Here is a 15911-nt window from a genome sequence, read left to right on the forward strand (position 1 = left end):
ATATATATATATATGTTTTATATATATATATATATATATATATATATATATAATATACAGTATATATTAGGTTAAATGATACAAACACTTCCTAAAAAGAAATTACTACATTAATATAAAAATGTTAACCTCCGCTAATATTATTTTTATTTTATTTTATTTTTTTAACATTCTTTTTTTCTATTTTCATCAGAAAGTTTATACAGCAAAACAGAAAATATACGCAACCATCATACATGTATAGCAATAGAAAACAAAAAGAGAACAAAATGAAGATAAAATAAAAGTATTATGCATATAACGGTTCCCGAACACAATGCACTGCGTTCTTCTGTTCCAGCAGAAGAGAAGATAATATTATAAACAAAATACATGGATATCGGGACACAGATCAATACAAAATAAGCAATACAGACAATGCATTCAGGACAGTGGGCACCACGACACCCGGCATCGGAACCACTATACGGCAGAATTAACTGGTATCCACACTCCGCATCAGAGAGAGGATAAGATATGTAACATAGCAAGAGAACCCACAGACCGTTTGACAGATCAGATCACGCAGATCCCCCCCCTTACAGTCCAGCTACCTCCCCCTCCATACAGGGCATGGCCCATCCTACACTCCCCGTGGGACCTAGGCATAAATCAAATAATCCTCTGACTCACAGAACTCCCTCCATTCCTGCCAGACCAACCCCGCCGACCTTGAGTTCATATGATGGGCCTGTGTTGCCTCCTCCATTCTCTGCAGATGCAGTATCTCCTGGAACCATTCAGTAATGGTCGGCACGCTACTGGTCTTCCATAAACGTGGAATAACCATGCGTGCTGCGATCAACAGGAAACTAATCAGGGTTTTCGTGTATCTTTTGACCGCTCCGGGGAGCATGGAGAGTAGCAACACCTCCGGGGTATTGGGAAGCACCTGACCTGCGATCTTGTGTATCAGGTCCACTACAGTAGACCAGAATGTGTTGATTAACGGGCATCCCCACCAGATGTGTAACATAGTTCCCCCCACACCCCTACACCGCCAACATTCATCAGGTACCGCCGGATAAAAGGAGTGAAGAAATGCTGGAACCCTATACCACCTAGACAATATCTTGTAATTAGTTTCCTGGGCTTTACAAGAGATAGAGAATCTATGGCACAGCGTAAATGCCTTCGACCAGTCAGCCGGCGACGGGGTCGAAGTAAGCTCTCTCTCCCACCCCTTCACAAAGGACGGAGGAACATCATTACCTAAGTCCTGTAAAAAATTATAAATAAGGGAGATAGTTCTAACTGGGGGAGATGAAGCAACACACAACTGCTCCATCGGTGTCAGGTCCCTATGCAAAGACAGCCTCGTCTTATTAGCAGTGTAGAAATGTTGCATCTTCAAAAAATCCCACCACCCAACCAGTGATCTCTCCAGTTCCGGGACAAGCGCCTCAAAAGACGTCCGACCACTACTTGTCAGTACATGGCGAAAAGTCAAAGGCGAAGGTCTGGATGCATAAGCCAAGAAGTTGGGCTGTATTCCAGGGGCAAAACGCACATTATGTGATATCGCCACCAACGGACCATCCGTAGGTATCGCTATCCTAGGTACCACTTGTCCCGCAACCAAAGGGAGCAAAGCGTCCCCCCCCCCCCTCCCCGCCCCGTAAAGTACCGCAACCTGAGCCACGGAAGTACAGTAAGAGGAACCGTCGCCAAAAAGTTCACCAATCTCACCCATAGCTTAGAATTTGCATGGTGGAACCAGTCCAGTACTCAAACGCTCACTGCCGCAAAATAATAGGCCAGACCGTCAGGCAATTTCAATACTCCACTACGCTTTCTCTTGAAAAGAGTAGCTTTCGCAATCCTAGGTGGTCCAAATAAATCTGGTCAGTGCTTTATGTAACTAAAGTAAAAAAAACCTGGGCAGTACACACGGAACCGTCTGAAAGAGATACATCAAACGGGGCAGGACATTCATCTTTACCGCACTTATTCTTCCCAGCCAAGAAAAATCCTTGGCTTCCCACTTGGCCAATTCAGCTCGAAGAGTTTGGAGAATAGGCAGAAAATTAAGAGAGTAGGAATCTGCAAGAGCAACAGGTATCCGCTCCCCTAAATATTTCAGCGAGCCCGTCTTCCATATGAGAGAATAATTACTACGCACCTGATGAGCTTCAGACGCCGGCAATGAAATGTTCATGGCCTCGCTCTTAGAGATATTCATCTTATAATTACTAAAATAGCTATACTTCTGAATAGATTTCATCAGAGGCGGTATTGTGAGATGTGGTTGTGTAATATAGATTAATAAGTCATCTGCAAACGCAGATACCTTAAAATGCATATCACCAACCTGAACACCCCTTATGTCATTATTTTTCCTCACCGCTACCAAAAGATGTTCCATCACCACCGCAAATAACAGGGGTGAAAGTGGGCAACCCTGTCTAGTACCATTCCCAATCCTAAACTGAGCGCAGAAAGAGAACCATTAACCCGAATTCTCTCCTGGGGATTATTATAAAGGGACAATATACGCGTCCACATTAACTGACCCACTCCCATCTGATTTAAAGCCGCTTCCAGAAACCCCCAATCCTCCCGGTCAAAGGCCTTCTCCGCATCCAGCGACAAAAGCATACATGGAATGCTACTCTTCGTCACGTGATGAATCAGGGAGGTCTTAAGTGTATTATCTCTGGCTTCGCACCTTGGGACAAAACCCACTTTATCCGGATGAATCAGCGACCCCAGGAACCCAGCCAGTCTATTTGCTATCAACTTCGCAAACATCTTAGCGTCTGTGTTGATGAGAGAGATTGGCCTATAGCTCGCACACTGTTGCGGATCCCTACCCTCCTTTGGAGGAAACCTCGCCTGGTCCGATATGGAATTAAACGACTCCTGCAACGACGGTACCAACTCTTCTGCTAACGACTTATAGAAGCCCGCCGTGTATCCATCTGCCCCCGGACTCTTCCCGACTGGTAAAGCTTTAATAACCTGCATTAACTCCTCTAGTAAATGGCAAATCCAGACCCAGAGTCTCATCTCGAGACAACCTAGGCAATGCTGTGTCCCTAATATACTCCGAAAGAGAGGGCAGCGGCTCGGGAGGAGCATTACCCAAAGTAGGAGAAGGCAGGTTATATAGCGATGAATAGTACGTACAAAAGGACGATGCTATATCCTCTGTCTTGAACGCCAACTCCCCCGCCTCAGTTAGTCTAGAGGGTATAAAGGAAGTCGCCCCCCGCTCACGCATTGCTCTCACCAACGCCCTCCCCGCCTTATTACCCCACTCGGAGCAGTTGCGTCCCGAGCATGATCCTCACGGAAATTCTCCACTGTTTTTTTTCAGCTCTATCAAACGCAAAGAATCCTTCAGCAAAGACTCATTTAGGCGCCAGGTAAATTCTCTGCGACGCTGCGGTGAAAAGCGCAGTGTACAAGACACCGGAGCATGGTCAAAGAGAAGCATACTGCCTATGGAAGTCTCCACTACAAAAGATAATCGACTATGGTGAACCATGATATAATCTATCCTGCTATAAGAGTTATCCGGATGAGTCAAACGCCACGCATCACAAAGTCGCATATCTCTGAGCCTCTTCCTCAATTTATTCGGCTTATTATACGCTAGGGGAGTGCGCCCAGAGGACGTATCAAAGGGTTAATGGGCAAATTAAAATCCCCACATAGGATAGGCGCACCCGATGAAAAAGAGTTCAACTCTTCTAAAATTTTCAGGAAAAAAGGGACTTGGTTAGTGTTACTGGCATAAATATTGGCTACCGTGACGGTGCGATCTCCCACCTCACATTTCAGAAAAATAAACCGTGCCTCAGAGTCCAGATATGTATCTAGGATTTATGCAGGAATATAGACACCCCTCTAGTCTTACCATTCGGGTTACTACAATGATAACCTACAGGATAATATTTGTTTTTAATTATCGGAACATTATCCGTCTGAAAATGGGTTTCTTGTACACAAAGTACCTGGGTCCTCTGCTTGTGTGAAGCATACAAAATCTGTGACCTCTTCTCCGGAACATTAAATCCCTTCACTTTCAGGGATGAGATGGTAAAATTAGCCATTATCCATGAACGCAAGGACATCCACGATGCCACTAATCTCAAGATACATTAGATTCACAGCCGATGCCGCCATGCCCACCATCCTTACAACGACATAGATTATATCCCAAACACTCCATGCGTACATTGCATTTCTATAAAACAGCATAAATAACATAAAAGGAAAAAAGAAAACGCAAACAAATGGCAAGTAAAACATCCTGACAATATAAACCTACTATATCGTACTACTAAACACCTGTATCACTGGAGAAGACCGGTCTAATCTCAAAAATAGTTCTATGTGGGGGACACGGAAGACTACCTTCAAACAATTCAACTCTACCTAAAACAGGAAATACGTATATCGGCCTACACTCCTCAGCCTATATTATCACCTCCTTCTGGAAAAGTAATATACAAACTACTTTTAGGGACAGACCTACAGAATGCTGACTCCAACAAGTTATGGGGAACACAAGCGCCTATCAAAAACCCACTACGGGTCCTCACTGTCCACCCTAGCAAAAAAAACAACAACATTGCACGTAACCGTATCCAATTAAATCAGCCGTTCTCGTCGCTTCCGGCAAACCTCTCTGGCGTATGTTGTTCCGTATGTTCCTGTTTTCCAGGTTATCCAGCTGCCCTTGCAGTTGGCGCTGCTGTAAGGCAGGCACACTCTTTACACAATCTTTAAACTGTTGGATAGATGCAGACATAGAGTCCTTCCATGATTCCAGGTCTCCCACCTTCGCCCGCAGGGCAGACACTTCTGTTTGCACCACATGCAGATCGCGGCGCCAAGCCACTTTCAGGTCGGCCGCCAATACATCCATATCCCTTTTGGAAGGGAGAAGCGCCAGCAAAGCCTGAAGCTCCGGATGGCCACGGAGCGTCTGAACCGCCAGTTCCGGCGGCGGCAAGTCACCCAACAGGCTCCCTCTGCCAGGAGATAATGGAGAGGGCGGCCCACCCATAGCTCCTCTATATCTCTGCGGCCGACACGTCTCCGGAGGCATCCCCTCTTCTTCAGAGGAAGACTCTTCTCCCTCCACATCCCCTGACTCTCCATGAGTCTGAGCAGGCATCTGCCTGAACAACATCCCCGGCACTATGACCGGATCGTCGGCTCCCAGACACGCATCGGGATTCATTCCAGGGGTATGGGCTGCCTCTGTGCACTTCACCTCTATGCCGCCGTCCTCCACATCCTCTGAAGCACTCCGTTCCCGGCCACCGCCATCTTGGATCCGCCATGAGGAGTCGGCAGAATCAGGTAAGAAACTTCCCCTCCTCTCCCGTCCTCCGGTCCTCGCCCGAAGAGAAGGGCAACGTGCGGCATGCTCGTCGGTCTCCGGGGACATCCGCCTCTCCTCCCTCCCATCGAGCCGGGCAGGGCTGCGCTCAGCAGACATAGCAGGCGCCTCCAGCAATGTCGGCGTCGCGGCCCCCTCTGACCCTGATTCACCGGCACCCAGCGGCAAAAAGAAGTTCGAAATCGGGGTATCCAAACCCCCTTGCGATGGTGCACCCCTCAGGGTCTTTTTAGTACGGGTTTTCCCCATTTTTCTCCTGGTCTGTCCCTTACAAGCTGAGGCCCAAGGAGAGCACTCCCTAGTCACGTCCGATCTCCAGCTCGTCCAGCCACGCCCCAAATTTATGTAGTTTTTTTTATTTATTTATATAATATATTTTTCTACTTTTACAAGGTCGCTATTGACAGCAGCATCAAAGGGGTTAAATGGGGTTACACCAGCGGGATCACGCTTGAGCGCAACATCAAGGGGGTTAAATCAGTGGGATCACGCTTGAGCGATTCCGCTCATTACAGTGAAGTGTCGGCTGAAACATACAGCCGACACCCGCCATATGTCGGGAATGGTTTAAAGGGGTTTTCCAGTGAGAAGAAATTGATGGCCTATAATCAGGACAGGATGAGCGCGTCAGGCCCTTCAAAACAGCTGATAGGCTGGGGTGCAGAGGGTCGGACCCCCAACGTTCAGATATTGATGGCCTATCCTGAGGATAGGCCAATAATTTCTTCTCACTGGAAAATCTTTTTAACCCCTTCCCGCCGCAGCCATTTTTCGGATTTTCACTTTCGTTTTTTCCTCCCCACATTCCAAATGTTGTAACTTTTTTATTTTTTCATCAATATTGTCGTATGAGGGCTTGTTTTTTGCGGGACGAGTTGTAGATTTTCACGGCACAGTTTATTGTACCATATAATGTAGTGGGAAAGGGAAAAAAATATTTGTGGGGTGGAATAGGATAAAAAACATCGATTCCTCAATATTTTGGGTGGTTTTGTTTTTACGGCGTTCACCGTGTGGTAAAAACTGCATGTTAACTTTATTCTGCGGGTCAATACGATTAGAGCGATACCAAATTTATTACGTTTTTTTTTTTTTTTTTTATGTTTTACTACTTTTAAAAGGAAAAAACGGATTGTTAAAAATAAAATTAGATTTTTGTCGTCTGATTCTGAGATCCATAACGTTTTTATTTTTCCGTCGATTTAGCGGTATGAGGGCTTATTTTTTGTCGGATGAACTGTAGTTTATATTAGTAGCATTTTGGTACATGAGACTTTTTGATCACTTTTTATTTCATTTTTTGTGGGAGATGAAGTGACCAGAAAGCCGCAATTCTGAAGTTTTTTTCCCCGTGCAGACTAAATGATGATATATTGTAATAGGTTAGACTTTTACGGATGCGTCGATACCAATTATGTTCATTTTTTTAAAAAAAATTTACATTCTGCTTGAGGAAAAATGGGAAAAGTTGTTGTTTTTTTAAATTTTTTTTATATTTTTTATTTATTAAAAAAAAGTTTAAGCGTTTTTGTTACTTTTTTTTTATTTGTCTCACCTAGTGGACTTAAATCAGCCATCGTTGGATCGCTTGCACGATCTACTGCGATACTAATGTATTGAAGTATATCGTGATTCAGACAGTCTTCCATGAAGCCCTGCCGGAGGCAGGTCTTTATAGGAGTACATAGATGGCGGACCTGGGGGCCTTCATCAGGCCCCGAGACTGCCATGCCAACCAACAGCACCCCCAATATTGCCACGAGAGGGCCGTTGGAGCGTTACAGGGGGTCGCCCCCTTTTTCAGTGATTTAAATGCCGCGGCCGCTATTGACCGCATCATTTAACGGGTTAAATGAGCGGGATCACCCTTGAGCGTGATCGCGCTCGTTACCCAGAAGTGTCGGCTGTAACATGCAGCCGACACACTTGTCCTATGAAGCGGGCTCAGCCCATGAACCCGCTCCATACTCCCCCCACCCGACGTGCGCCGTATATATAAGGTGGATGTCGGGAAGGGGTTAATAACTGGCAGTTTCATTTTGCCAGCCTGGGAAGGGCTTAATTGTGTGCACCTGCCCACTCCATATCTATGTAAGGAGAGATAACTAACATGCAGCTGACACAATGTCATGGAGTCATGGAGATAGCATCCACTTGATGCTGCAGTGTAGAAAACCTGTAGTAACGGCAAATAACAGGAAGTACAAAGCCTTCACACTGTAAAAGTAAGGAACGCATGTAGACAACATGTCTTGGCTGATTTTTGATCGGAGTGAAAGACTTTTGGAGCTCTATAAAAGAAAAACTAAGCTCTGACCACTATAAAGGTATGTTAAGAAATTAATTGGAACAGAATTTTTGACCCCTTCAGGACGAAGCTCATTTTGGCCTTCCGGACCAGACCCATTTTTTTCAAGTATGACGTGTCACTTTATTTAGTAATAACTCTGGAATGCTTTTACATATCCAAGGTATTCTGAGGTTGTTTTCTCCTTACATATTGTACTTTATGGGGTAAAATTTGGTCAATACATTGTGTTTATTTGTGAAAACACCAAAATTGAGATACAATTTGCAAAATGTTGTATTTTTCTAAATTTAAATGTATTTGCTTGTAAGACAGATAGTGATACGACACAAAACGGTTACTAATTAACTTTTCCCATGTGCCTACTTTATGTTGGCATCGGTTTTTGAATGTCCTTTTATTTTTCTAAGGGTATGTGCACACACACTAATTACGTCCGTAATTGACGGACGTATTTCGGCCGCAAGTCCCGGACCGAACACAGTGCAGGGAGCCGGGCTCCTAGCATCATAGTTATATACGATGCTAGGAGTCCCTGCCTCTCTGCAGGACAACTGTCCCGTACTGTAATCATGTTTTCAGTACGGGACAGTAGTTCCACGGAGAGGCAGGGACTCCTAGCATCGTACATAAGTATGATGCTAGGAGCCCGGCTCCCTGCACTGTGTTCGGTCCGGTACTTGCGGCCGAAATACGTCCGTCAATTACAGACGTAATTAGTGTGTGTGCACATACCCTAAGGCTTATAAGTTTAGTAGCAATTTCTCACATTTTCAGGAAAATTTCAAGTCTATTTTTATAGGGTCCAGTTCAGTTCTGAAGTGGCTTTGAGGGTGTATTTAGAGGAGATACCCCCCATAAATCACCCCATTTTAAAAACTGCACCCCTCAAAGTATTCAAAACCGCATTTATCAAGTTTCTTTACCCTTTAGGCGTTTCACAGGAATTTAAGCAAAGTGGAGGTGAAATTTACAAATTTCTGTGTTTTTTTGTTTTGTTGCAGAAATTCACTTTTAATCCATTTCATTCTGTAACACAGCAAGTGTTAACAGAAAAACACAATTTATTGCCCAGATTCTGCAGTTTTAGAAATATGTGGCCCCAGTGTGCTAATGGATTGAAACACAGGCCTCAGTAGTGAAGGAGCACCTTGTGGATTTTGGGTCCTTCTTTTTATTAGAATATATTTTAGGCACCATGTCAGGTTAGAAGAGGTCTTGCGGTAGCAAAACAAAGCGAATACCCCAAAAATGACCTCATTTTGGAAACTACATTTTGACCCCACAGGTATTCCATAGATTTTATTAGAATTGGGCAGTGAAAATTATTTTTTTTCGAATAAGACGTAGCTTTAGCTAAAATATTTTCATTTTTTTAACTTATAAAGGAGAAAAAGCACCCCAACGTTTGTAAAACAACTTCTTCAGAGTAGTGACATACCCAATATGTGGTCATAAACTGCTGTTTGGACACACGGCAGGGCTCAGAGGGGAAGGAGCGCTATTTGGCTTTCGGAGCGCAGATTTTGCTGTATAGGTTTCTCTGCACCATGTCGAATTTGCAAAGCCACTAAGGTACCAGTACAGTAGAAACTACAAAAAAGTGACTCCATTTGGCAAACTACACCCCTTGAGTATTTCATCTAAGGGTGTAGTGAGCATTTTGACCCCACAGGTGTTTCAAATATTTTATTAGAATGGGGCAGTGAAAAGGAAAAATTAAATTTTTACGTATTTTTCAAATTTACTTTTATTAAAAGAATTTGAACTTCTTACGATACAGTTTCTATTCATCCTGTATACATAGAAGCTGTATCGTTCTGTCTCAGCCAAATCCATCAGTTCAGCTGACACAGAATCCAGCTAATATCCATCACATCCAAGTTCATAACTTATCACTTAGTGAGAAACTAGACATGGAGCGCACATCCACTATATACTTTGATCTATCGCGGCTAGGCAAAATTTCTAAACATGAACATGAGGTTCTTTCTTAACATTTTTGATCAAATTGTATACAAGCCCACTAGCCACTTCACGGCGACCTCTTTACAGTGGTTCTCTCCTCTATCGGTTGCAGCACCGCATGGCGGTCACCGTCACTGCAGCGACGCCCCTGCAGAGGGAGCAACCCGGAGGCCCAAAAGCACCCATGGCATCAGGCCATGCCAAGCCTCCTTGGCTCTGGGCCACATCCCCCCACAAGTACAGCAGCAGACACCACCCCACAGTAGCACAACATATGACCATAGTTCATAACATAGATGTGATCAATAGTAGCTGGATTCTGTGTGTCAGAGACACGCAGTACCCGCTCCCAGCCGAGCTGTCAATTCTGCTGAACTGAATAAATTGTCTGAGACAGAACGATACAGTATACATAGAAGCTGTATCATAAAAAGTTAAAAATGTCTTTTAACAAAAATGAATTTGAAAGTTGCTTAAAAAAAACAACCTACATTTATTTAATAATAAAACAAAAAAAAATGCTTCTAAAGGTGTAGCTTTTAAGGCTTTATGCACGTGACTGTATTATGGATCCACACATGTTCCAAGCTGTACGGAGCAAAATATGGTACTAATAGAAGTCTATTGATCTTAATTATACAGATGCCATATTAGCAATGCTGCTAGGGTAGAATACTTCTGTAATACAGTGTTATACGAAGGCATTATTCACCAGCAAATCAAGTTATTCTCTAGTACGAAACCTTAGGGACTCCGTGTTCTGCCGTATACGCTCCGAGCACCGCTTCTATAGGCTTAAGGCTGTAGGAATATGTGGTGAAGTACTGCAAACCTTTGCTATTTCCTTATCTATGCAGAGCATGCTTTACATATGCATTCTTTATTCTGAGGATATATTGCAGTTCAGCTCATAAATCATGCAAGTTAAGTTATTTTAATTGTATGGAGTCAAAGATTTGTTTTTTTTCTCTTGGGTTTGCTCCTGTGACTCCCATCTTAATAATCTGTCTATTATAGCTGTGATGAAGAGTAGAGCAATAGATTGGGTAAGGGCATTCTTTTCTAAGACCTCAACCTTGAGACATTGTATATTCCATAATCCTGAAATATTATCTCTTATACCATGGAGTTCCTTGGCACTGCAGATTTGCTTTTGTTGGGCCGGTATGCTCGGAGGCATTAACCCTCTTTATGTTGCCAGAGCCTAATTTGGCTGTGAAAGGAGTGAGATTTCTATGACCCTCTGGGTACTTAACTGCAGTAGATTTAAGCATTTGTTTGCACCACATTGTTTGGAAACCATTCACTTAGTATAGAAAGCCTCTCTTCTGCCTTATGTCAAGATGCGAATCTTTAGACACACTTTGGAATTGGCTCCCAGCAGCGATCCTCCCTCACACTCTCTCATTTCACAGTTGTTGATTTGACTGCAGGATAAAGCTGGTATTCCAGACTTCATTTCCAGCTCTCCTCCTAATCCACTAAACAGGGAATTATATCAATTGGGTTCTTACAGGCTCTTTTTAATCTAAAGCAATGAAAAACTGTTCTCGTGAATACGTTTCCTTTGGACCATTCGGCGAGTGTTTGCTCCCAATTATACCAAGTTTAAACAAGGGATCTTGTATATTTCTGTCTGCTTTAGATTGTTAGCTCAAGTGGTTCCTGTCTCCTCACACCTGGTACTTATTTTCTATCCTCAATACATAGATTATTATCTTACTTACTAAGCACCAAATGTACAGTTAGTAGATTGATAGTCAAAGGAACCAATAATAGAAATTAAGAAGGAAACTTGTATTCTTGAACATATTAATAGCAATTACAAGCTGCCCATATGGAACAGTGTTTCTTGCACTTAAAGGAAAAGCTTTTTAATACTATCCTCAAGGCCACCCACATGCAGCCACCATATTCCATTCGTACTACAGCAATACCTACCATGGAAGAACCTGTTCATCCTGCGCCTTCCAGTTTATGAATATGATAGAACTACCCTCCTTCAGTAAAATTTTGGTATCCATAAAAGAATATGGAGCGTATTTTAGGTAAATACAGACATTTTCACTTCTGTATTTTGTATATGCAGCTTGTTCTGTTTTCTTATTGAACGAGTCGATGGAGCTTGACAAAATATGTGGCTTTCTATGTTTATCCTTATTTACAGCAGTATTTTTTATCAGGTTTTGATTCATAATCTGCAATATGGAAGAATATACAAATGAAATACATTGAAACCACAATTGGGTTATAAATCCGCATAAGCAAAATTCAGAAGTAATATGGATAAAACTTGTGTATTATGTCTTTTTATTTCCATATGTTATAAATTATAAATAAAATAGGTCTATATTTACGTCTATATTGTAACCATAAGGCTGTGAAGGTAAGACCTTACCCAACTTCAGAAACCACAAGTGGCTCTCCGGTCCACTGCACGTGGATCCCAAGCTTTTAAAATCTGAAGATATTATTGTGCCCTAGTAATGCCGGAAATCTCACAGTATTTCGAGAATTCGGTACTAAGGTCAAAATTATACTGCTGGCAATAAACACTAGGGTAAAAGGCATTTTATTACATCTTATCTTTAATAGGCCTTTTATTAGTGTGGCTCGACATCAAATGTCATATCTGAAAGTTACTCGAGAGCTACAAAAGGTTTGGGGACCTTACCATACACTGGAGCCGTGTGAGGAGTAATTCTGTACAACAGCGCGAGTGTTACCATTGTACATAAACTGAAAAACAGCTGATTAAAAAACTTTGTACAGGAAGAAACTGCGATATTTAGGGCAGGGGAATAAGTCATTGTATTTAAGACATCCAGTAATTTGATATTTTTGTACTCTCTCGATCAGGACAAGGACCAGTATGCACATTTGGAGGAAGGGCAGCATTTACTGTATCAAGGTCACAACTCTTTCCGCGAAAAGTATTTTAGCGGCTTAACAAAAAGAATCGCAAGAGAAGAGCGAGCCAGAGCCGAAGAACAGAACTCCAGTCATTTCGGCTCTACACAAGAGCAGCAGGGTATCTGATATCCAGTATTTTATGTTATTTTAAATGACGCAGCTGAGATTTTAGTCTCCCTTTGCATTCCCGAATGATTATGAAAAACTTTCCACACTTTCTAGGTGCAATAAACAGCTCTCAGGCAATCTCAGTTATGCAATGGCATGTTAAACTGACAGGTGTGTGGCAGCCACACAGCGAAAGCACATGCTCCACTCTCATTTTGGTGGTTAGTTGATTCTCAGGATTGGTGGAAATAAACGTGTTTACTGTATTTTATACGTATGAATACAACCTATTGAAAAAACTAAACATGGCTTACCATGTTCGCCAAGTGCTTTCATTACCACATACAAAAGAACTTGTCACCTGCTGTTGACCTTGTGGCTTGTGCTCACCATCATGAAGGGGTTAAGCTAACATAGAATGGTTTCATATTCATTTGGAGGACTGCAAGGTCTCTGGTTTACATTCTCGTATTTTATTGTATATAAACCTGCTCTGTATTTATAGTCTTTTTAATGGGAATTAGCACCGCTAAGTGGCCACAGAGCTGGAGCTCACTGGCTGCCGCGCCTGTCTTTCACAGAAGGAAGTTGCACTGTTTGCTTTTCAGTCTCCAACCTCTGGAATTTGTTCTTAACATGTAAGGGTGATGAAGTGTCCCTCATTAGGGAGATTGCTTTCATTTGTTATTGTTTGTAATTGATACACATTAAACGCACACAATCTTGCTTTGTCTTGTTACAACAGCGTTGCATGCAAAGGCCCTTTGTGGTTTGTTATTGGTCTGACCCTGGCCGGTTATGTTAAGCCCAGAGGACTTGACTGAGGCTTTGGAAGGCGATGGCATTTTGTTGAGCCTGTCCACATCTGAAGCTCATCTGTTCTTTTTCATTTGTTTTTACATTCCTACAATCCGGCTCTCTCTTAAGACAACTGAGTTTATGTTGTTTTTTACTTTCTTTTATTACTCACAACCTAAAATACTTTTTTGTGGAGCCATAACAAATAGGTGTGTGACTCCTCTTGCGTCTGTACTGAAGCATTCTCCTTTGAAATCGAAGCTGTGTTTCGACTTTTATGTTTCTTTATTTTTATTCGTTGCTAACACTTTGCTGATTTTAACTTGTCACCCTTGGGAAGAGAACTGTAAAGATGAATCACTAATAAATGCGGTCAGCAAGACCTTTTCTCCTTCCACACTTAGTCCAGTATTCCGGAGGTGAAAAGGACACGGACTCCAGCACAACCTAAACTCTTATCAAACGGCTAACATTTTCTGTGATATGTATGCATAGATTTATAGATGGCCTTTATATGGGTTTTTACATGGGACTGCAAAGTGTATTTCTGTCTATACAATGTTTAATTTCTTATTGGATGTTCATACATTAAATAAAGTACCTTGATATTTGGTTGATCTTGTAATAATGTTATGGTTGTGTGATTGGAATTAAAATGTTCTTTATTAACCCGATTAGTCCACAGTCTGGGTGTGATGTCAAATTGCAGCTTAAAGAGGCTCTGTCACCAGTTTATAACTACCCCATCTCCAACCTATTCTAATAGGCGCTTTAATGTAGCTAACAACAGATTATTTTTTTTTTTTTTTTAAACCTTTATTTTTGACCCAGTTATGATCATTTTTAGTTTTATGCTAATTTGTTCTAAATTTCCAACTGGGTGTTTTTTTACTTTTCACCAAGTGGCCGTTGTAAGGAAAAGTGTATGATGCTGACTAATCAGCATCATACACTTCTCTTTATTTATGCCCAGCTTGTTTCTCGTGATATCACTCTGTAACGGGACTTCTTCAAGCAGGTCCTTGACCGGAGCGACGGAAGAGTCAACAGACATCGCCTCCAGCCATGCCAGACAGTTTAGCTGAATCTGCAGCGATTGGAGGCGATGTCTGTCCAGTCTTCCATGGCTCCGGTGAAGGACCTGTGGGAGGAAGTACCGTCACAGCGTGATCTTGCGAGATTGGTCTGCGTCATACAGTTTTCTTTACAACGCCCACTTGGTGAAAAGTAAAAAAAACGCCCAGTTGGGCATTTAGAACAAATTAGCATAAAACTAAAAATTTTCATAACTTGTTCAAAAAAACCTGAAACTTATCTACATTAAAGCGCCTATTAGATTAGGTAGAAGATAGGGCACTTATAAACTGGTGACAGAGCCGTTTTAAAGGCTATGTACACCTTTGAAAACATGTATTTTTATTTTATTTTTTTAATAAAAATGTTTATCAGTGTGTTTGGTGCAACTTTTTAATTACTTTTTATTAAAAATTATTTTAACTTTTTGAGATGCAGCTGTATCTAGCACTGAAACCTGAATCCATCAGGTCAGCGGCACTGACTGGTTCACTGACAGCGGATCCTGCGTGTACATAGCCTTGTAATTCTGGAACTGAAATTGCTTCCTTGGGACTAAAGCAGCAACAAATGTTCCCAATTTTAAATACTGGGAGAGATTAACTAGTAGAATTTTACCAGAATTCACTCTCAAATTGCACCAAAAAAGTGGAGTAAATGCCATGCGCTAAATTTAATTTTTTTAGACATTTTTTGCAATTTCCTAAACAATTTTGAAATGTGTCTAGAAAAAGAGGCGACACACTTCGCCAGACTTTGCTAAGATTTTGTGTCTCCTAGTTTAGCTGACAAAATTCTCAAGTAAATCAGTGGGACTTAAAGGCATTGTTCCTCTTTGAATGGAATTTTTTTAAACAAAAAAAAAATAAATGAAATCAATGTGTTTTTAATCACTTTTCTAATTGCCATTTATTAAACATTTTTTTTCCACTTTTCACGATACAGCTTCTATGTATCCTGTATACATAGAAGCTGTATTGTACTCTCTCAGCCTATTCCGTCAGTTCAGCTTTACTGACTGCTCGGCTCACAGTTGGTCCTGTGTGTGTCTAACACACAGGATCACAATAATTATGATCGTGTTTAAGTTCAACAACTTAGATGTGATCGATATTGGGTAGATCCCGTGTGTCAAAGGAACACAAGACCCGCTCTCAGCTGAGCTGTCAGTTTAGCTGAACTGACAAAATCGAATAAGAGAGGATGATACAGCTTCTATGTATACAGGATACAATAAATGTCAATTAGTAAAGTGATTAAAAACACAAAACACACTGATTTTTAAAAAAATACATTAAAAGGTGCACATAGCCTTTAAATGTAATAACTGGTTGCACCACCTTTTGC

At 41.9% G+C, this 15911-nt stretch overlaps 1 protein-coding gene across 4 annotated transcripts in view; it reads left to right on the forward strand.

The window, feature by feature from the left end:
* Nucleotides 1-14338, forward strand: part of TRMT11 (tRNA methyltransferase 11) — an 85360-nt gene extending 71022 nt beyond the window's left edge. For 3 of the 4 annotated variants that reach the window (XM_075862338.1, XM_075862337.1, XM_075862336.1), the window contains one exon: nt 12531-14338. In XM_075862338.1, coding sequence (XP_075718453.1) covers nt 12531-12710 — 180 coding nt within the window. In that variant the 3' untranslated portion in view covers nt 12711-14338. The remainder of the gene's footprint in view (nt 1-12530) is intronic. The other variant, XM_075862335.1, reaches the window with a different exon arrangement.
* Nucleotides 14339-15911: the final 1573 nt, after the last annotated feature.

Source organism: Rhinoderma darwinii, chromosome 4, assembly GCF_050947455.1.
Source record: "Rhinoderma darwinii isolate aRhiDar2 chromosome 4, aRhiDar2.hap1, whole genome shotgun sequence".
In the NCBI taxonomy this organism is placed as follows: Eukaryota; Metazoa; Chordata; class Amphibia; order Anura; family Rhinodermatidae; genus Rhinoderma; species Rhinoderma darwinii.